Source organism: Chinchilla lanigera, unplaced genomic scaffold (genome assembly GCF_000276665.1).
Source record: "Chinchilla lanigera isolate Chin_1 unplaced genomic scaffold, ChiLan1.0 scaffold00002, whole genome shotgun sequence".
In the NCBI taxonomy this organism is placed as follows: domain Eukaryota; kingdom Metazoa; phylum Chordata; class Mammalia; order Rodentia; family Chinchillidae; genus Chinchilla; species Chinchilla lanigera.
In genome coordinates, this window is record NW_004955403.1 from 222,228 (window position 1) to 244,350 (window position 22,123).

Genomic DNA, 22,123 nt, shown 5'->3' on the forward strand with positions numbered 1-22,123 from the left:
TATATATATTCAGATGGTTGGGAGATGACTGAATTCTTTTACTAATATAGATTAGAGATTGGAAAATATTTTCTATAAAGGGTCACATAGTAAATATGCTAGGCTTTGCAGGCTATAAAGTCTTTATCACAATTGCTAAATTCTGCTATTTAGCATGAAAGCAACCAGTTAACATTATTCTAGTTGATAGTATTTAAATAAGTGTCAGGATCATTGCAAGTTGGAGACCATCCTGGGCTACAAAGTGAGCTCAAGGCCGGCCTAAACTGCATAGTGAAAGAAAGAAAGAGAGGGAGGGGGAGGGAGGGGGAGGGAAGGAGATGAGTGTCCATGTTTGGATAAACGTTTACTTATACACACCAAAAATTGAATTTCATATGATTTTCACATGTAATATAGTTACTGAATTTCATATGATTTTCACATGTAATATAGTTATTTTTTCTTTCAGCCCTTTAAAAATATAAACATCATTCTTAGCTCGCTGTACAAAAAGAGGTGGAAGGCAGATTGTTTGTGGACAGTGGTTTGCTCACTGTGCACTAGATGGCCTACTACAGGTGTCGCTAGCAAGTTTGCTCCTGTGTCTATCTGCACTGCCATTTTTAGTCTGATTACATCTATATTTGTGTTACATTCTTAATCCATTTAAAATCCAAATCTCTGGAGTATTATAATGTAAAAGACTGTGACAGAGATTCTGCATGCATAGAGACTGCAATGCAGGTAGTACAGGTGGTGTCAACCTGAGAAGCTTGACTTCCTGCTTTCTCTGCAAGCAGAATTCCTTGTTCAGATTTGGTTCAGTCATCAGATGTTGGTGGTGATGTACTCCAGGGAGGATTGCTTTCTTACTCTTCTCAAGTAAAAATAAATACAATTTTAAATGAACAAAATATATTTTATCTTTTTTTGTGTATGTGGTTTTTTTAAGACAGGGTCTAAAGAAAACCTTTTTTAGTACTGGCATTACAGGCATCTGTCACCATACCTGGCTAAGACGTTTTATGTTTTTGGCATACTGCAGGTTTAATTTCCTAACGTTTTGTTAGAGATGTGCATGTATTTTTAACTTATCTAAATCTTTATGTTTAAGGGACACCTCCTATGAGTAACATACAGTTAGGTTGTCACATTTTTTTAAAATCCAGCCTGACAAAAAGAAACGCTGTTCGTGGTTACAGCTGAGGGAGGCTTGGGGAAAGGTATCTGTTAGTGCCTGTAGGGACAGAGCAAAAGATGCTGCCAGTGTCAGACAACACACGCCACTTGGGACCCAGGTGACACAGAAAATCAGTAATTGCCAGGGTCCAGAAGCCCTGATTTCTATCATTTTATTTCACTTGGTTTAGCATCTATATTCTTTAGTTATTTTATTGTTGTCTTTCCACTTTATAGTATGCCTGTACCTGTTTAAGTATTCACACTTTGCCCTCAGGCAGTATGGTACTCTCTTACATAGGAAGCCTTGTAACAGGATTCTGCATTTCTCCTCCCAGCCTTTGTGCTAAGGTAATATGTTTTAGTTCTGCATGTGTTACAGCCCTTTCAGTATCTTATTTTTATATCACATTGCACATTGGAGGTATACATTTTGATCACATTTGATGTATGTGTACACTTCTGAAGCCATCCCCACAAGCACAATCATGACCTTACTCATCATTCCCAAAACTTTTCTCTTGTGCCTTAGTAATTTCTCCCCCAAACCCAAGCAACCAGTGATCCGCTTTCTGTCACTACAAATAAGTTGACTTCTTTCTAGAATTTTTATATAAATGGAATCATAAACTATATCGTGTTTTTTTCTGACCTCTTATTTTTAGCATAGTTACTCTGAGACATATCCATGTTGTTATGTATCATTAGAAAACATTTTTAAGGGCCAACATGCCAAACAGATTAATACTGTCAAATAGCATATTGAATTCTACTCACATGATTGGTTTTTTTTTTTAGGTCATGACCGTCCAAGGAATGGTAATCACATGAGAGCACTTATTGGTACAGGTGTCATTTGGCTTATCAGAGAAATTCTGTCTAAGAAAAGATGTCTTGATGGATTCCCTTTACTTTGATTCATACCAAAGCTGTCCCTCTCAACCAAAGCAAGAAAGGATCCTGCATGAATCAGTCCCAGAATGCCATTTTTACATCACCAAGAGGTGAAGAAAACCTCATGAACAGCAATCACAGAGACTCGGAGAGCATCACTGGTGAGCCCAGTTTGATAATGCTTGCAGGGCGAGGTGCAAACACCTCGGTCTGGCCTGTATGACTTGCTGTGAGAAACTGAGCCTCCCTTTCCCACTTGGGATCCTCAAAGACAGACTGAATTAATCTCTCCACCCCTGGCCTCCTTTCCCATGATCAGAATCTGCTTTGTGTGCCAGTCCTTGTCTGTGTTTGACTCCTGTATGCTTGCTAAGTCTCTGGTGAGCAGGAACTGTGTCACTTGCACCTTCTTATCTCTAGAGCACAAGGACAGAGTTACCTGTGTTTATGTGCCCTACAGACCTGGCACACAAGAGGCTCTCAGGACTTCACAGGCATACACTAGGTGCAGGGCCTTCCTGCTTTATCTTCAAGGCCAAATCAGAAGAACACAGAACACATAAAACTCATTTGCTTGTAAGACCTGATCTGTGTGGCTTTTTTATAAACATAGCTAAGTAAGAATATTTATGTTTACTGAATATGTATTGATACGCTAAATACGGGATGCTGCTGCAAAACTAGTTGGGGGTGTTATGGAACATGTAGTTAATGCACAGTACTGTTTTGCTAAAAATCCAGAAAATTCTGAATTCTTAACCCTATCTAGACCTAAAGTTGTTTTTTAAATTCTGCTTTAAAAGTTAATTACAAATTAAATAAATTGAGAGACTAACAAGCTTACATTACCCACATATTTACCACTTACATCACTTTTTATTTCTTTTTGGAAATTGAAATTTCCAGGTGGTATCCTTTTTGCCTAAAGAACTTTAACATTCTTGATAATATAGGTCAGGTGGCAGTGAACAGACTGTTTTTTGCTTCACATGAAACAAAAATCTTTTCACCTTTTTTGAAAGGTGTCTTCATTGTAAAAAAATTCTGAGTTGACCTTTTTCTTCTGTGCTCTTTAACAATGTTCTAGTGTCATCTACCTTGTGTCCAGTGAATAGTTTCAGTTCACTTTTTGTAACTTCAGTGTATCTTTTTCCCCATTTTCTTTGCTGTTAAGATATTCTCTTTATTACTGGTTTTTAGCAATTTGGCTTTCATACGGTTTTCTTTGTGCTTATCTTATTTGAAGTTGTTGAGCATCTTTGAACTGTGAATTTATAATTGTAATTAAATTTGGTGGATTTGGGCCATTATTCAGATATTTTTTCTGTACTCAGCATCATACCAATAGCATCTGAAAAAACAGAACATGAATTGAAAAAATAAAAGTAGCCAAAAATTTTACAGAAGACTCAGTTTACTTTATCCAAGACTGGAGAAATAACAATCACAAATCTCTATGCATATAACAAGTCATAGAAAAATGTGACTCTCTTCTGTGACTCCAACTGCATGTATGTTAGATTGTTGGTCACTGATATGAGTTCTCATTTTTTGTTCCCAACCTTTTTTTTTTTTTTTTTTTGGTTTTTCTCCGGTACCGGGAACCGAACTCACGACCTTGCGCTTGCCAGGCAGGCGCTTCTGCCGCTGAGCTAAATCCCCAGCCCCCCCCAACCTTTTTTTATCATCATTTGGATAATTTCCATTGCTGTGCCTTCAGGCCTGCTGATCTTTTCTCTGGAGCATGTCTAGTTTGCTGACCTTATCCAGAGTATTTTTCACTTTTGATATTGTACTCCAGTTCTATTATAAATACTTATATGTCTTCTGCTTTTAGCTTTATGAATTTCATGTTTTCTTTTTAAATCTTTGAGCATACTAAGAGCTATTTTAAAACTGCTAATTCTGTCATCTTTGTCATTACAGAGTCTGTTTTTCTTGATTTTCCCCCTGATCATAGATTTCAAATTGCTTATTCTTTACATACCTAGTAATTTTTCAGGATGCTGAACATTGTGACTGTTGCATTGTTAGGTGTTAGGTGTTTGGATTTTTATTGCCTTTCTTGGGAGAGTGTCAAAATTTGTTTTGACATGTTTACTGACAAGGTTTATTTTTTTTGAGGTTTTTTTTAATCTTTGTTATGTGGGTCTGTAGACCCTACACTGGTGTTCTTTATTCTAGCATTAATTTAATCCCACTACCAGTAGGCATGATCCTCATGCAGTCTTTACTGATTGTCCAAAATATTCAATGGGATTGTTTTCTATTCTGGCAAGATGAAATTTAGACCTCTTACCCTTCTGTAGGAGAGTGATATAATAGTGTGGAGGATGATTTGATTGCAATGAGGGCAGACCTGTTTTGAAGTCATATTTAAGAGAAACAAATGGACATTTTGAATCTAAAATGGAGATGATACAGTTGGAAAGAAGTGAGAATATGGGAGAGACATTTGGAGGATGAAATGGTAGGAGGTTGTTGAGCTTGGACAAACAAAAGTAATAAGTAGTACATGAGAAATATGGAAGCAGGTAGAAGGAGCCACTCTGAAGAATATTTAGCTCAGTCTACTAAATTTGGGTTGTATATTTATTTTTAAAATTACCTTTTGGAAGTAGACCTTGGGTTTTCACAGGATTTCATTAATACTTAAAATGATGTTTTAACCCAACATCATTTTTGTTCTTCGTTTCCATTATACGCTTTAATTTTGACTAGTTTGTGTTTTTGTTCTATGTACTGTCACCTTCTTTTCCTGCAAGTATTATAATGACATGTATTATATGTGACAAGAAAATTATGCATAATGACTTGGAATTTATAGTAATAAAATTTGAATGTAGTTTCAGGGCTGTTATTTAAAAGAGACCTATCAAGGATTGAGAGCTTTTTTTAGAACCATAACTAAAATTTGTATCTCTGTGTTATGAAGCCACGGTTTCTCCTTCTGAATTAATAGGGATATCTGGTGTTGTCTGCTTCTTTGTCCTTGACTTACTAAATTGCCATTAGTAAGTTACTGTCCAGTAGTAGATATTTACCCTTTTGAAGTTTGTTTTCTTTGCCAGAGTTAGAGCATGTTTCTTTTACTACTCACAAAGGAAATACCACAACTCTTAAAAATGAGAGAGTAGATAATTACATCCTGTGTTTTCTCTATTTTAAGTCCTAGTATTTTAAGCATGTTAAAAGAGATGTGTACTCCACCTCCTTTTTTTAAATGGCTAAATTTGGAAGGTGTTAGATGACGGATAGTATTGGAAACAGGAAGCTTGGAGCAGACACATCAAGAAGAAAATGCTAGCAGTGTGCAAGTGAGAAAACAGTGATGTGAACAGGCTTCAGTGAGCCCCTCAGTGTGCCAAGTGTTACCCTGGGTGCTTTGGTTGTTTGTAACTTATTTACTTCTAACTACTACTGTGTGTGGTGGATGATTCTCTTTATTTTACAAAACAGAAATAAAGACCTAGAATAAATAAGTCATACATCTGACATCCACAACTATTAAAGTGGAGGAGTAGATTTAGAAGCTGGGTCTGATTCCAAAGCCCAGAGTTCTTTCTGATGTTAAGAATGAAAAACAGGACAATAAGTGGGGCAGACACCTGGAGGAATTAGAAGATCTGTAAGGCTGCTATGGCCTGTTAGAGGCGTGGTGTGTAGGAACGTGTCATCTAAGACAGGTGGCAACCCTTTGTCCTGGGAAGAAATGGGAGTAGCAGCAACAGGGAGCTGTGTTTTGGTGGGCACAGTGCTGGATAGGAAATTCAGGAGCCCAGTGCCCTTTCAGAAGTCACTACCTTCATGGCTCAGCTTCCTTATCTAGGTGACAGGATGGGCGGTTTCTGAAGTACCTTCCACCATGTGTATTCTGTAACTATGTAGATGTTGTACCAACCTTAGACTTGATTTGATTGCTAAGTCTAAAAACTCACTAGTGTAACAATAATGAAGATAACTAACATTTAGCAAATACTTCCATGGCATGCCAGGCATTGTTCCTAACTATGAATATTTTTTGTGCACTTATCTTACTTAATTCACACAGTCACTATGGAGGTAAGTGCCACAATACTGCCATAACTGTTTTATAAGTAAAAAGCTGGGCTTAGAGGTAAAAATCCCACCCAGTATCACATTATGTTACATACAGAGCCCAAACTTGAGCCCAGCATGGTTACCTGTATCCTAGGAAATGTATCAGAAGGCAAGGGAAGATTTTTAGGAAGAAGCAGTTTCTTTTCCTTTGGTACTGGGAATGAAACTCAGGACCTTGCACTTGCAAGGCAGGTGCTTGTGCTGCTGAGCTATATCCACAGCCCCAAGGAAGCAATTTTTTTTTTTTTGGTACCAAGAGTCAAGCTCAGGACCTTGTGCTTGCCAGGCAGGTGCTTGTCTGCTAAGCTATACCCCTGGCCCAGCAATTTTTTTTTCCTCCTTTAAATATCCTTCTCACATATTTAAGCCTTTAATTATACCACATCTTTAAAATTAAAATTCTTAAGTACTTATATTAATGCTTTGTAGACATTAATTTTTACAAAATTTCTAACTACTGTTAGAAAATATTAAAACATATTTCACAATTTTGAAAAATGCTTCCACAAACTTCAAACATTAAATTTTGTCCCCTTTGAAGTGATTATTTTCTGCTGGTTGGTTTGTGTTGCTTCTCCTCAATCTCATGCCCAAGATGTAAGTGGAGATTAGACCCCTTTAGAAAGATTGATACAACACAGGAGCCTGAGGCAGGAGGATCACTGTGAGTTCAGTGCCAGCCTGTGCTACATAGTGAGACTGTCTCAAAAAAACAAACAAAAAATTGATACAGAAGAAATAAGAAATTGGCTTCAATTCATATTAAACTTTTAAAATGTAATTATAATCACTAAACAGTATACTTTTGATAGTGTATAATTAAATTTTGTGGCATCATTTTTACTTGAGAAGTTCTCTTTTTAAAGAAATTAGAAAAAGACCAATAATAGTAAGTCAGTGGAGGAATGATCTCATTTAATTTTCTTTGGTTTTCTGCCTTCAAAAATCCAATTTTACCGTGGTCTGGTGAACTGAAATGTACTGGATTCATTTATATGAGCTCTCCCCTAGATGTCTGCTCCGATGGGGACCTCCCTGAAGTTGAACTGGTGAACCTGCTGGAGGAGCAGCTGCCCCAGTACAAGCTGCGGGTGGACTCACTCCTTCTGTACGAGAATCAGGACTGGGCACAGTCGCCACTCCAGCCACAGCATGCATCTGATACCCTCTCCCCAGTCCTTGCCGAAGAGACTTTCCGATACATGAGTGAGTGTTTTTACCCTGTGAGACCTTGTCCATGTAAAAAGACCATGGGTTTCACAGAATTGACTTTTGAGTCTTTTGACACTTGGTGATTGTTTGGTGTTTGCCTGCTTTGATGCTATAACTGGTTTTACAGGGAGAGCCAGTGTTATGTCTGGTGCAGGATGGCAGTCATTCTTGCAGCTCTGAGTGACAGGGTTTCAAGCATAGATGTTTCCATTTCTTCCATCTTTTAATAGATACCTTCTTTGGGCTGAGAAGAAAAAAAAGAAAAAGAACTTTTTAAAGAGCAGAATGTATTTATTGAGGGAAAAAAAAGAAAGCTGCTGTCCAAGAGAGGGACAGAAGTGGGGCCTGAGTGGGTTACCCCCCCAACTCTTTCTTTTCTAGGGACTTTTATAAAACAAACCATGAGGTGAGGCGGGTCGAAGGTAGGGGGAAAATGAACAAAACTATGGTCAGCCAGTAAGAATTGTTTGGGTAAAACTGATTAAATTGGCATCAAATGGGGAAGCGAGTCACATAGCAAGCAGGCATGAATGCAAAACGGGCTTTTCCTGTAAGGGGTTGGGTCAAGGACTCTTCAAGGTGATCACTACCTATTTAGAATATCAATCCCTGATGTCCAGCCCTAGGGAGGTATGGGGGTGCATTTGTTTAGTCCTTTGTCTTGAAGTCTGGCCCACAGCAAATACGTATCTTTCATGTTGCCTCCTTTGAGGCCCTGGCCCTGCCTGACTGCCTATAATATTTCTATCTAACTCAGCTGCCTGTAACATTCCCCCCTCTGAAGAAGGAACCCAAACTGCCATGAGGGAGTAACGGGCGATGACTGCTCTGGCTTCTTCAAGCTGAAAGGGGTTGTAGTTGTTGATTGGCAGTCAGAGATACTCTTCAGAGGGTCTGTCTAAAGACCCTCGATAAACACCAGGCGTTTTCATCTTGGATAAGCATATGGCTTAAATCTCTGTCCAAGGATCTCAGTGGGGACTCCAAAATGATACAGGAAAATAAAAACTCGCAACCTGATATCTGGGACGAGTTCGTGTTCTCTAACATCGAAGAAGGAGCTTTAGGAACAACGGAGGTTAAGAGCAGAATATATTTATTGAGGGAAGAAAAAGAAAGCTTCTGTCCAAGAGAGGGATAGAAGGGGGGCCCGAGTGGGTTACCCCAGAACTTTTAAAGTTAGTGAAATTATTTGAAATTTTAATATCCCCATGTAGCTGTCAACATTTATAATTCCAATAGTTTGGTACCCTTTTTGGTGTTTATTTTCCTTTATTCAGTATAGTCACAGAAATTATGTCAGTCAGTAAAAACCAGTCTTTACATACAGTAGTTTTAAGTATCCCAACACCCGTGTAGAGACTGAGGAGGATCCTTGCTAGTTTGAGCCTAGGCTACAAAGTGAGCTCAAGGCCAGCCTGAACTGCATAGCAAGATCCTGCCTATAAATAAATAAATAAATAACTTTATTAATACATGTGATTGAACAAAGTTTAAAAAGCAAGAATACAGAATCTTTCCCCTTGTTTCTTTTCTTTTTCTTTTTTTTGTGTTAGGGAATCAAACCCAGGGACTCACGGGTGTGAAACTAACCCAGTGCTGCTGAGCTGTACACTGACCCCTCTTCCCATAGTGTTCTGTACCCCCATTCAGATTTGTGGCTTTGGATAACTTTTCACTCCCTCGAAGGCCATCCCTGGGCTCAACCCCTATCTTCCTACTTCCCTCATGTGCCAGTAGATCCCTGTGTTTACTGAAGTGCTTTTCAGTAACTGAGGCATAGGTACTTCTTCCTTATGTAGCACACGTGGCTGAAAGAGCTGTCAAAAGAAAGTGATGAGTTAGAGGGAAACGTGAGTGGCCTTTAAGGTTGGAGTCTGTCTCACATGAATGAAAAGCGGAGTTCTCTGAAGTTACCAAAACCAGAGAGATTGTTTACTTAGAACACTTGAGAGCAGGGCCTGCTCTACACACTCAGAAAGCTTAAGGTGCTCAAGGAATGTCTTACATGTAGGCAGGTCATCCAGAGTTTTCCTCATTTTACTACAGTAGGGCAGGTCCTACAGTAAGCTATGGGGCGAAGTGTGCCTTCCAAACATATAGGATAGGAAGTACCATCTGTTGAGGAAAAGGTCAGAGTAGACATATGGATTTTATTTGTGAATAAAAGATTACCAGCACTCTCTAAGAGGAAAGGAGAATGACTATACATAAAGTTTTATTTTAGGCAGCTATTCTCAAAATGCGGCCCCACCCTCAATATCACCAAGGAACTTGTTAAGAGGGCAAGTTCTTAGATGCACCAAGGCTATGCTACTGTGTTTTTCTGGTGATGCCGATGTGCACCTGTGTTCCAGAACCAATGATAGGAAGCGTTGTAAACCAAAGCAAATGGCCATTTCGCAGAGACATTAATTGAAGAATAAGGACTTAGGAAGGGTATACAATTTTACAGATACATACACTCGCAAAATTTATTGCCTCTCATTGGTACGTATACTTTTCCCCACAGTCTACCCTCAGAAATCATCAGCTTGTACTGGCATGAAAAGAAGCATGACTGATAATATGCAGAAAGTGTTAATCATCAGTCAGGGCCTAGAGGCTAGCAGATTTATAATCCCCCTAGATCAGCCCTCTCTGTTGGTTCCCCAAGAGAATTAAGCTTGTGCCCCAGTATATCTGTTGTATAATCTTATCACTTACATATCATATACTGGCTTTGTACTGTATTTGAGAGAATTGGGGAAATTGTCCCTCAGTCATTGTCTGCAGGGCTTAATTCTCCTGGGGTCCCTATTGAAAAAGGTAGCCTGGCTGGGTACATTTTCGGTCTCCTTTCGTTCTGTCTCAGTTCTTCAGAAGGCAGTTTTCTGCATTATATAGAATTGCCTTCTGTATTATGGCAGGAAGAGCTGCATTCCTTCATGTTAAAACTACTTTCCCCGCCTCTAGTTTTCCGGAGCTATTGTAGCTTTTACTGCACACTTTGGCAGTGTTTGTGTTTTCTTTCATTTTTGTTGACATTTTGGTTTGGTTTGAGTTGGTATGTGAAGGTGGTTGGAGAGTAATGAAAGATTAAATTCTTTTAAAATTCAGAAATTGTGGTAAAAACTCCACATCTTGGAAAGGGACATGTAAAAGAACTGTCCTGCAGCATCTGTGGTAAATGACAGAATCCGCAGAATGGAGTGACAGTGGTGCTCCTGGACATCGTGTGAGATAGATCATAAAGAAAGGGTCAGTTAAGTGCTCGTGTCTACCCACACAGCCCGAATTTTCAGAAACATTAAATTCTCCAAGTATTACCCAAAAATGGTGAATATGCATGAACAACCTTCAGAAATTAAGGGGCAAATCGTTACATAAAAATGTTCAGCATTTCCCTCATCTGTTAATACAATTTTTAGAGAGTTAGAAAAGTTTATGTGTGGAAATAAGCAAGGATCATTGCTTATTTGTGTACCATGTAACATATTTTTCTTTAGCGGCTTCTGAGAGAACTGTTCCTCTCAGAGAAGAACTGTTAAATTTTGGTAGAACTGATTGTAATACAGTCAGCCTACTGGCCAGTCCTGGTCTATGGCTGCTGCAGCATTTAATTACCGTGCTCAATGCCAAGAGAGTGATGAGATTTGCCCTGAGTGCTGTTGGAGTCCTTCAGGCGGCGTGTCTTTATCAGGCCATTGAGTGAGGGAGGGCACTGCTGAGCTGGCAGAGCAGAAACCTTCAGCTCGGAGGTGGCCTAGTCTTTGGGGCTTGGTGGTATTTAGGCCGTTTCACATAAAACATTAGAATTGGAGAATTATGGTTGCACAAACTTTTTTGTCATAGTAAATATTTAAATAACTTAAATTTCATTTTTTATATTTTGAAACCTTTTAGCTAGAATTGTTTTTTGTTTTTTCTAATTGCAGAAACATTTTTTCTTCATGGAAAATTAGCAAAAAAAAAAAAAAAAAAAAAAATCAGAACAGAAAGCAACAGATCAACCATAATTCCCACCCAGAGATAATCACTACTAATATTTGAAAGCCAGATGCGGTGGTATATGCTTATAATCTTAGCACTTTGAGAAGCTGAGGCAGGGCTGGAAGTGTAGCTTAGTAGTAGAGTGCCCTGTGTTTGATCCAGAGTACTATCAGAAAAGAAAAACCCATCCCTATTTATGTATATTCTTCCAATCTTGCTCACATACAGGTATATATAGATATGTTCCCACTTTACAAAGCAATACTGAGATCTGTGCTATTTTTATAATGTGTTCACAGATGTGTCACACACTGGTGTTTCAATAGACAAGAGCTTTTTGATATTAAGATGGCTGTAGTAGAAACAGCAGCATAGTGGGAAGAGCCATAGTTTTGCTGATTATGGTGAGTTGGGCATTATCACCTGCATATTAAAATCCTGACTGTACCACTGCTAGCTTGCTTGTGATCTTGGATATGTCACATAATTCCTCTCAGAGAAGATCCTTATGAAGGAAAATTATGTCATTAAACTGGGTAACTTAAATTCTCATACTGTGACAAGTGGTGAGCATTAGTAATAGGAGATATGTTTTCGTTTTTTCTCTTTATAACATTTATTCTAAATATTTATTCACTGTATTTAGTGTCCTTTTCTTCCCCTTTCTTCATGTGTGACTTAGGGTCACAGTTGTTTATCACATACTCAGCTTATGTGACCTCGCTGATGAGCCATGAGTTGTGCCAGGTACTTTTAAACTAGTTGTCTGAACACTGTCTTATCTGAGTCTTTAGGATTCTAGGTTCTCACTTTGGGTGTCGTTTAGCCCTGGATCCATGGCTTTGTCCAGGCTGCACATCCGGGAATCTTCTTGTTACCCCGGTCCTGAGACGACTCCAGATCAATTAAACCTGGATCTGGAGTTGCGTGCCTGTGCTCCTGCTTGCCTTTGGTTTTCCAACCTTTGGTGGTTTTCTGTAAGGGTTAGAGCACAGACATATTGATTTGATTCCCCCCCCCAATTTATTATTGAAATGGAACTGAAAGAAAGCCCTGACTGTAAGCACCTGCCTTCGTGTGTAACTGTGTTCTTGCTCTGCTGTCCAATTGAAGTGTCTGTTCCTCAAGCCCAGTGCTTTTTTTAGCACCATGGTTAGATTACGGAGCCAGTTTTTCTTGTAATGTATATTCTTTTGGAGTAAAAATGTTTAGGCTTTTTTAAAGTCTGTATTTTCAGTTTAAGCCTTTATCTTACTTCTTACTACCAGTGAGCCAGCGTTTTGTTTTACCTTTAATGAGGAATAAGTTACTAGTAAACTGTAGGTAATTCCTAGATTCATTTTAGTTGTGCTAGGGGAAAAAACTAAAAGCTGGGATAAGAGTAAAAGGTATTGAAGAGTGTCCCTACAGTCTTTTGGGCGCCCTACAGTGTTATGATGGGACTAAGGAACTACAAATGACTTAAATCATGGTGTGCACTGCTCACTCAGTGAATTCCTTACAGGAAGCATAGACTCAAGGCCATTCCATACCTACCAGTTGTGTTTAAGGAGCAGTCACTATGTTGTATGGTATTTAGCAGTTTACGGGATACTTTGTTGTACAGTATGTGTAATGGTTGATACATTGTGTCAACTTGAGAATTGCAAAGTTTAGAAGCTTAATTGAGTGACTCAGCAGGCCAGGGTCCTCTTTGTAAATTTCCTGAGCTTGTGGAAGGGGAGGCCATGGAAATGGTTTGGGTAGATAGCCTGCACACAGTATGAGAGAGGAAAAGAGGCTTGCTTTCCACCCCACTTTTGCTCTGGTTGCTTTTGCTGTCTCTGCCTCTGTGAACTGTTGCCTCTGTGCCATGCCACCCTGCCTTGGAGCCAGCTGAGTATGGACTGAAACCTACACAAACTGTGAGCTGAATAAACCTTTCCTCCCTTAATTTCGGGCATCAGGTATTTTGTCTCAGCAACAAGACAGAAGTAACCAAGACAGTGTGATCATCATATTTGATCCTCCTAGAGACCTTGTATCTAAGAGCAAGGTTATCACTTTCGTATTATAAATGTGGAGCCTGAATCTGAGAAGAGTTAGGTGACTTATTCAAGTTTACTGAAATAAATGAACTCAACTTTTCTGTTTCAGAGCCTTTTTTTACAGTTCAGGCAAGCTAATTATGAATCTAACTCATACACAAATCCGGGCACACACTTGAATAACTTACAATGTGTTCAGAGTCAAAAGAATTTTTTTATGTATCTTGAGCTTTAAGAGATACTAATTAGTGTGCTGTAGAGTCATGGGAGTCATATTTGCCCCTTTTCTTGAGGTAATTTTGTCTGGGTACATTCATGATAACTTAAACTTCAGAGTATCAAAATACTGGGCTTAGATTATTCACGTAATAATATGGTATACAGTTTATTTTATAGCAAATATAGATATGAATGGGTATAGTATATATTACTATACACATAAAGGGTTTTTAATTAAACTTAAAAGGATTGTGGTTCAAAACAGTATTACGAAAAGCCCTACAGGTTTTGTTCCTTGCTTGCATTGGTCACATGGTAGGTGATCTTCTATGGTCAAGATAACCGTAGGAGAATTTTAATTAAATTTCTTTGTGACGTCATGACGCCACACTAACTCAGCCTTCAGTAACTTCAGTTTTGATGGGTTTATAAAGCCTCATTCTCTCAGCCGTCTTTCTCAGATGTGAGTGGGCTGAACTTCTTACAGTCCCAGAGGAGGAGAAAGTAGTCAAGAAATGACTGCTTTGCAGTCATCTGATTTATTGTGTGATGTACATTTTGTAGTGATTGGTCTATTTCCTGAGTGTCTAATGCATTTAAAAAGTCTGTTCTTTTTTCATTTTTATTCTTCTGAATGATTTCTGGTAAAAGCCTATAGGTTTTGTCATTGTTATCTTCCAATTCTTACAAATACTATAAATTACCCATTATTTCTGAGGCCTATAAATAATTATTTTTAACTGTTTTAGTTCTAGGCACAGACAGGGTCGAGCAGATGACCAAAACGTACAATGACATCGACATGGTTACACATCTCCTGGCAGAGGTAGGAGTGCTTCTTTTTGGGGATCATTTGGAAGCTATCAAATTGTATATCGATGAAAGATGAATGTGTGCGTGATCTGGGTCATTTTGTGTAAGGTGGTTACAGCTGGAACAGCTGGCATACCAGTTGGCATTCTAGGGTAGATGGTTCCTGAAGTTGGTAGTGAAGTTACAGATGATGGGAAGGTTGATTGATATGGTGCTGGCTGGCTTCCCCTTCCTGAAAAAATGGTTTTTAAATTGTTCCTGAGATAAGCGAAATAAATCAAACATACATGTGCAAGCACCGCATTGTTTCTCTAGTGTAAAGCCTGAAAGAGTTAATTTAATCTAGGAGATATGATAGACATTGAGAATTGATAGGAAAGAACTCATAGGTAAAGGATAACTGGGATATGGGAAAAGAGAAGGGAAAGAAGGAGAAAGTTTGTATATATGTATATGTGGGATAGTTAACACGGGTGTTCTACTGTCCTGTATTTCCTTGCTGAAAGAAACTGTCAGTGAGTCATTGGTTGATTAGCTTTGTATGTCTATATGTGTTTTCATGAGAAACTACATTGAAGATATCAAAATGTAATACAATAAGCATTGTTAATTCCCTACCACTCTGTTTGTAACTCTGTAATGTCTGTACTGATCCTATGCTATTTTGTAAAATGTTGTCAGTCTGTTAGTATTTTCCTCCTTTAATTTCTAAAATAAAAAAAAAAAAAAATTGTTCCTGAGATAGAGCTGCAGCTCCACTACAGACCAGCCCCTGCAGGTGGAAGCATCTCCATGTTTACTGTCCTGGGAATCGAACTCAGGACCTTAGGCTTGCCAGGCAGGTGCTTGTGTTGCTGAGCTGTACCCCCAGCTCTCCATGTTTACTCTCAACTTGGGCTCTTTGAGCTCAACCTGTCCATGGCATTTTTAACATACACAGTAGAAAAGCTGGCAGTCCCAGGTATTCTCTTCTGTACTCAGTTTCACTTGATCTTTGGAAGACTTTCTCTGTGGTGTGCACTTCTGTCCTCTCCCACTAGCCCCCGGAATGATTTCCATGTATGCCACTTGGCTAAATGAGATACACAGCCTTGCAGTACAGAGATAACTTTTCATGTGCTATGTAGAGGAAAGGAAGAAGCTTAATTTTATTCATTCAGTGATCAATGTAAGTAGAACCCACACTCCTGTGATAGTTTTTTATCCTGTAAATAAAATTGTGATCACTCTTAGGAATGTGGGGTTCTGCACCCTTGCCAAGTGTCCATCTACGCAGAATGAGTAACTCTGAATAGGCCCTGTTGGGCCTTCCTGAGTCCTCCTGTGTCACACCAACTTCATAGCTTCTTCTCTATATTCTAGGCCAAGTGCTATAGCCTCACAATGTCCTGTTTTATTTCATATTGTCATTCTTGTACCAGTTATCAGCAGAGCTCTTGGCTGCGTTGTCCTCTAAGCCACCTGCTCTGACTGCATGTGAACTTGCCTTAGATGGAACTGTTTTCAGCATTCTCATCTGGTTTCCATGGTGGAAAGACCTCACTCTGTACCATTACCATGTTTCCTGCACGGTCGCTGTCAATGGTATTTGGGGGGCTTTTACTATACAGGGTCTGTGTGTGTCTTTGTGTACACTAGAAATTGAACTCCAACATTCTAAGCATTGCTGCCGTTGAACTGTAGCCCCAACTCCCCACCCTCCACAAAGTCTTTGTTGCTTTTTTTCTTTTTTGTCTTATGTTGAATTCCTAATTCCCTACAGTTATATAAGTCTAAAGGTTGAACTCTTGGGTTCTGATAACTAGGATAATCAAGACAATCTCACTTGATGTCAAGAAAAATTCCTTTTTGCATTTAGAACCATAGTATCATCCATTTGACCAGCATTTGTTAAACACTGTGTATGTGGCCATGTTTATTTGTGGTATCTGACTGGTAAAATGAATGTTGGTGCTTTCAAGGACATTACTTTTGAAAAAGTGTATGAAAATTGATTGCAGAACTTCTAAATTTCTAATTTTGTCTGTACTCAAAGAAAAGGTGTATTTGGTATTTTAACAGAGAGATCGTGACCTAGAGCTAGCTGCTCGAATTGGACAAGCTCTGTTAAAGCGAAATCATGTCTTATCTGAGCAGAATGAATCCCTGGAGGAACAGTTGGGGCAAGCCTTTGATCAAGTAAGCCTTGGATGTGGTATTTGTACCATGAGATGATTAGGTCTCACGCAGTGGAGAAATAACATTTTCCACAGGCATCTCTGAAATGATGACTCAGGTCAGTCAGACCTGATAGCTGTTGGATTGTTGACAGCCATTGAGCTGAACTGTAGGGAGTAAAATGCTGTTATGCAGAAGAGTACTCGGGTGACTCTGCCTTAGTCAGTTCAAAGCCTTTCAGTGTCGTGGTACCTGTGGCACTCTGCTCAGTTAGGTTCCTGGGCTATTCCCACCCTTTTGTGTGTACTTTGTGATCTGATCTTTTTTTTTTGTCTATTTGAGACAGGGTCTCACTATGCAGCTCAGGCCAGCCTTGAGCTCACTTTGTAGCCCAGGCTGTTCTTGAACTCGTGACAGTCCTCCTGCCTTAGCCTCCCGAGTGCTGGGATTATAGACCTGCACCACCATGCCCAACTGTGATCTGATTTTAAATTTTTTAAAAAATTAGTACCTAATAAAGTAAAAGAAAGGTAAAAAAACTAAAAAGAAAAAATAAGTGCCTAAATGTAGGTATCTTTACTTAGAAACAAAAACAAAAGGTAGACGAGAAAAAGACATTTGAAAATCTTTTTTTTCCATGTCAATAAATGCTTATAGTAAAATTATTATCAACTTGAATGGTTACATCTCAGACTTTCTGACTTGTTGTTTTTATCTGGTTTTAATTACGTTTTGTAAATACATTATGGTTGATAGTATTTAGACCTTTATGTTGAAAGTATCTCTTCCCTAGAACTAAAAACAATACACCTAGAAAGACATGCACAGTTATATGCAATTTATAGATATAAGCCCTGACGATGAGAATTTGAAGTACGTCTATTCTGATACTTTGAAAGTTTTTCAGTTTTGTTTTGTTTTCAATGGTGGTTGTATCCTTATTATCTTCAATATAAATTTCGTCCTATATTCCTGCTTATTGTAGCGCATAAATACTATACTATAGAAAAAGTTGTATTTTTTAGTGAATAGTCTAAAACTGAAGCTTAGGAAGTATCTGGGATCAGTTTCTCTTGTGTTAGCACTTGTCTCTAGAGTCATTCAGGTCTAGCAGCTGATTTTGTGATTTTTTTCATGGTGAAAAACTGTTGTTTTATAAATTAGAAGCTATATTATATGTAACTAATGCATAATAAAGAACGTATTTTAATCAAGCACTTCTTATGTGCAGGTTAATCAGCTGCAGCATGAGCTGTCCAAGAAAGATGAGTTACTTCGAATTGTTTCTATTGCTTCAGAAGAGAGTGAAACTGATTCCAGCTGTTCTACACCTCTTCGGTTCAATGAATCCTTTAGTTTATCTCAGGGTTTACTGCAGTTGGATATGCTTCAAGAAAAGCTCAAGGAACTGGAAGAAGAGAATATGGCCCTTCGGTCCAAAGTACATTCAGTTCAGTTCTTATTTTCCTTATTTCAAAGGCTGTAAGACTCAGATCCAGGTAGTATTGAGATTCCTTTACTTCAGAGGGTATAAAACTGTTCCAGGTAGGATTGGGACGAAATATGATAGCATTCCAGTTAGGGATGGCAGACAAGGAACTTTGTATCTTCCACTGTTACCTGGAGTGGAGCAAGGGAGCTGCTTGGCAAATCCATTTCCATTCCTTTATTTTGTGGAGATAAAACTTGACAGAGATTGTTCTTCTTTCATAAGTGATAAACTAATCTTCAAATGTCAAAGCTTTTTGTAGTCATTATTATAAAACGGTTGGAAGATATTGTCACAAACAGACTTTTTTTCCTTGAAGGCTTGTCATATCAAGACAGAAACTTTTACCTATGAAGAGAAGGAACAGCAGCTTGTCAGTGACTGTGTTAAAGAACTCCGTAAGTAGGAACACACTGTTTCATAGCCTTGCGGTGATTCTTTGGTAGGATATCTCTAACTTAGAAATTAGATCAATGGTTTCAGTAGAAGCATCTCAAGAAGCAATTTAAAATCGTTACTCTTATTCTGGTTTGTTTTGCTATAACAAAGTATTGGAGGCTAATAAGATATTGGGTGACTTATAAAGAGAGTTACTTGGCTCAGCATCCTGGTGGCTGGAGGGTTCCCACAGCATGCGCCTATCCTAGCTGGGCTCCTAGCTGGGTTGCAGCCTGTTGTAGAAGCAGAAAGGGCTACATGCAGGAGCCAGGCATGTGGAAGGGCAGGTTTTGCATCATAAGTCCACTCTCAAGAGCACTGATCCAGGAGAGGAGGCCCTTGGAGAGGCCTGCATTTCTGCCTTCCAGAGGCTGTGCACATGACCCAGCTCTTCCACAAGCCCACCTGAGAGGTCCCGCCACCTCTCTTCCATACTGGGCCACGCTTTCTTGCCCATGGACTCTGAGGGACAAGCCACATCCAAACACAGCAGATACTGAAAATCTCAGACTTTTACACTGAGCCCATACTCAATACGATATATGTATTTTTAAGAAATGTATTTTTTAATTGTCATCATCATTAAGTAAAGACCTGCATTTCTATAAATAAGCTGTAACATGCACAGCTCACATTTGGTTGCTGAGGATGTCTTTCCTTAGAGGATAGGACTTGCCAGAGTCAGAAAACTGACTAGTGGCAGAGCCAGGGTTTAAAAGGTGGTGTAAAACCCAACATTCAGTGACTGTTTACCAAGTGCCAACAGTGTAGTCTTTAAAGGAATATTTTCATCAGAGACAGTGTTAACTAAAGTAATTCTTTGCTGGGCATGAGGGCACATACCTGTAATCTCAGCACTCTGAAGGCTGAGGCAGGAGAATTGCCATGAGTTCAAGGCCAGCCTGGGTTACATAGCGAGACCCTGTCTCAAAACAAAAACCAACAACTGATATTTTAAAAATAGATCATGGAGAAACATTGGCTTTAGTTTCTCTATACATAGTCTTTTTTTGTTTTTGTTTTGTTTTTTGAGACAGGGACTCTATGTGGCTCAGGCTGGCTTTGAACTCACTATGTAGCCCAGGCTGGCTTCAAACGCACGGCAGTCCTCCTGCCTCAGCCTCCCAAGTGCTAGGAATACAGGGGTATACCACCATGCCTGGCTATAAATATAGTGTTTTTATTGAAAGAGATAATATGATCATGTCAGTTCATTTTGGCTGTGGGTCTCAAGTAAGATTATTAGAAAACCAGAAGGGGTGTACCTGAACCTTTTTTTTTTTTTTTTTTTTGGTCTTTTTTGAGACAGGGTTTCACTATGCAATTCAAGCTGGCCTCAAACTTGTGGTAATCCTCCTGCCGTAGCCTCCCAAGTGCTGGGATTATAGGCATGCATCCCACACCAGGCAAATTTTTTTTGTACCGAGAATTGAACTCAGGACCTTGTGCTTGCCAGACAGCTGCTGTGCCACTGAGCTATATCCCGGCTATAATTGAATCTTTAATTTTTCCACAAGCTAAAATCCAAGACTCCTGCCTCTTTATTGCCATCCTTTGAAATCAAGAAGCTTTTAGTCAATTAAGAAATATTTTTAAGTGACAGTGAGAAAATTTTTCTGCTTGTGTTTAGATGTCAGATTTTCTATATGCAGTCAAGTTTGTTATTTCCACAGAGGGATTCTGAGGGTCCTGTTTCATTGCATGTGAGAAGCCAAAGCCGTAAGCATTACTCTTGAGGCCTGCTCAGTTTGCTGAGTGTCCCAGAGTCTCTGCTGCAGAAGCAGCTCAGTTAGCTTCAGCCCAGGCTGTCGTAGATGGTAACTGCCCCATTCTAGAAATCTGGAAATGTCCCTTTGTTAAGTTCGTTATGATTAATTTTCACTGCTCGTGGGATTTTGTTTATGTCCTAGAGAGTTCTCAGAGACATAAATAAAATTAATTCTTCATACTTGCAAGAATGTGTACTTCACTTAGCTCTCTCTTCAGCCTTTTATCCTCCATAATGAGAAAGATTGGAACAAATATCTTTTTCATAAGGAAAAAAAATTAAGCAAAACTTTAGCTCTCTTTGTATGTCATCTCTCTAGTTCAATTCCCAGCATCAGCCTATCTTAGAAAAATCTTCACTTTTCTAATTTATGTTGAAGAAAAATCTAGTCATGATAGTCCAATGCTTGTTATAAATCAGAATTTGGCCTGTATGCTGTCATTTGCCAATATGTGACCTACCTTTATATTAATTTTTTTTTTTTAATTTTTTTTCCAAGGTGAAACAAATGCTCAGATGTCCAGAATGACTGAAGAATTGTCAGGGAAGAGTGATGAACTAATTCGATACCAAGAAGAGATTTCCTCTCTTTTATCTCAGATCGTAGATCTTCAGCACAAAGTTAAAGAAGTAAGGTTGTTCATTTGTTCAACTGACATTTGTTGTTGTTGTTTTTTTAAACCAAGTATCAAACTCAGGACCTGACACTTGCCAGGCAGGCCCCTTGCCCCTGAGCTATATTGCTGGACCTCAACTGACATTTGTTAAGCGATGACCTAGTCCCATGTACTCTGCTAAGCGCGAGGTACCTTGGACAAAATAAACATGATCCCTGCCCTTTTTAAATGCCTTAGTCTAATTGCTGCCTTAGTCTTATTTGCTAAAATGTTCTGAATAACTACTTTCAAGTGATTATTTCTGTGAATGGAGTTAGATTTCCCTTGGAAAGTTGTGAATTACTAACTCATGTTCATTGTCTTTTGAACACTTTTTGGATTTTGTGTTCTTCCCATTTTGTTGCCCTTAATTGGCTTTTGAAAAAGATAAGACCTTGAAACTGTACCCAAGAAAGAAACACTTAAGATAGCATTTTTTGTTTGGTTTTGTTTTTGTATTTGTGAGACAAGGTCTCCCTATGCAGTTCAGGCTGGCCTTGAGCTCACTTTGTACCCCAGGCTGGTCTTGAACTTGCAAAGATCCTCATGCCTCAGCCTCCCAAGTGCTGGGATTACAGGCATGCACCACCATGCCCAGCTTTAAGATAGTTTTAAAAGGGAGAGCTACATTTTATATGGGAAGGAAGGCCTCACATGTCTCCTTTCATATGTTGTTAGCACGTAATTGAGAAGGAAGAGCTAAGACTGCACCTGCAAGCTTCTAAAGATGCCCAGCGGCAGCTGACAATGGAGGTAAAAACTCTTCCTTTATTTTGCGTGATTTAGGAGCATAGGAGTGAGAAGCTTCCTTTGTGAATAAGAATTACTAAAGAGGAATTACTAGATATAAAAACAGCAGCAACAACAAAAGATTAAAGTAAGATCTAAGAAGGAAATCATTTTTAAAATCCTATTTCTAAAACTAATACATGGGGCTGGGGATTTAGCTCAGCGGCAAAACGCCTGCCTGGCAAGCGCAAGGTCGTGAGTTCGGTTCCCAGTACCGGAGAAAAACAAAACAAAAAAAACAAAACAAAAACAAAAAAATACAGTGTCATTGATTAATTGGGAGAAACTGATTTTTTTAAGATTCTTCAGGTGTATAGAACACTTTTGTCAGTCTACCTTAACTAGTCCATTGGTTTTTAAAATAGGATAATTTCTAATAGGTTTTGCAGATACGTCAAGAAAAATAACATAAATGTCTTAGCTTCTA

General features: G+C 38.9%; 1 protein-coding gene across 6 annotated transcripts in view; it reads left to right on the forward strand.

The window, feature by feature from the left end:
- The window catches only part of Trak2 (trafficking protein, kinesin binding 2), a 55,839-nt gene that overhangs the window by 16,856 nt on the left and 16,860 nt on the right, over nt 1-22,123 (forward strand). For 3 of the 6 annotated variants that reach the window (XM_005373197.2, XM_013511713.1, XM_005373199.2), the window contains 8 exons: nt 1,960-2,216; nt 7,168-7,362; nt 14,336-14,412; nt 16,461-16,577; nt 17,788-18,006; nt 18,365-18,443; nt 20,751-20,881; nt 21,586-21,660. In XM_005373197.2, the coding sequence (XP_005373254.1) occupies nt 2,126-2,216; nt 7,168-7,362; nt 14,336-14,412; nt 16,461-16,577; nt 17,788-18,006; nt 18,365-18,443; nt 20,751-20,881; nt 21,586-21,660 (984 nt within the window). In that variant the 5' untranslated portion in view covers nt 1,960-2,125. Of the gene's footprint in view, nt 1-1,959; nt 2,217-7,167; nt 7,363-11,639; nt 11,745-14,335; nt 14,413-16,460; nt 16,578-17,787; nt 18,056-18,364; nt 18,444-20,750; nt 20,882-21,585; nt 21,661-22,123 lie in introns of those variants that run through there. The other 3 variants (XM_005373200.2, XM_005373201.2, XM_013511715.1) reach the window with 3 other exon arrangements.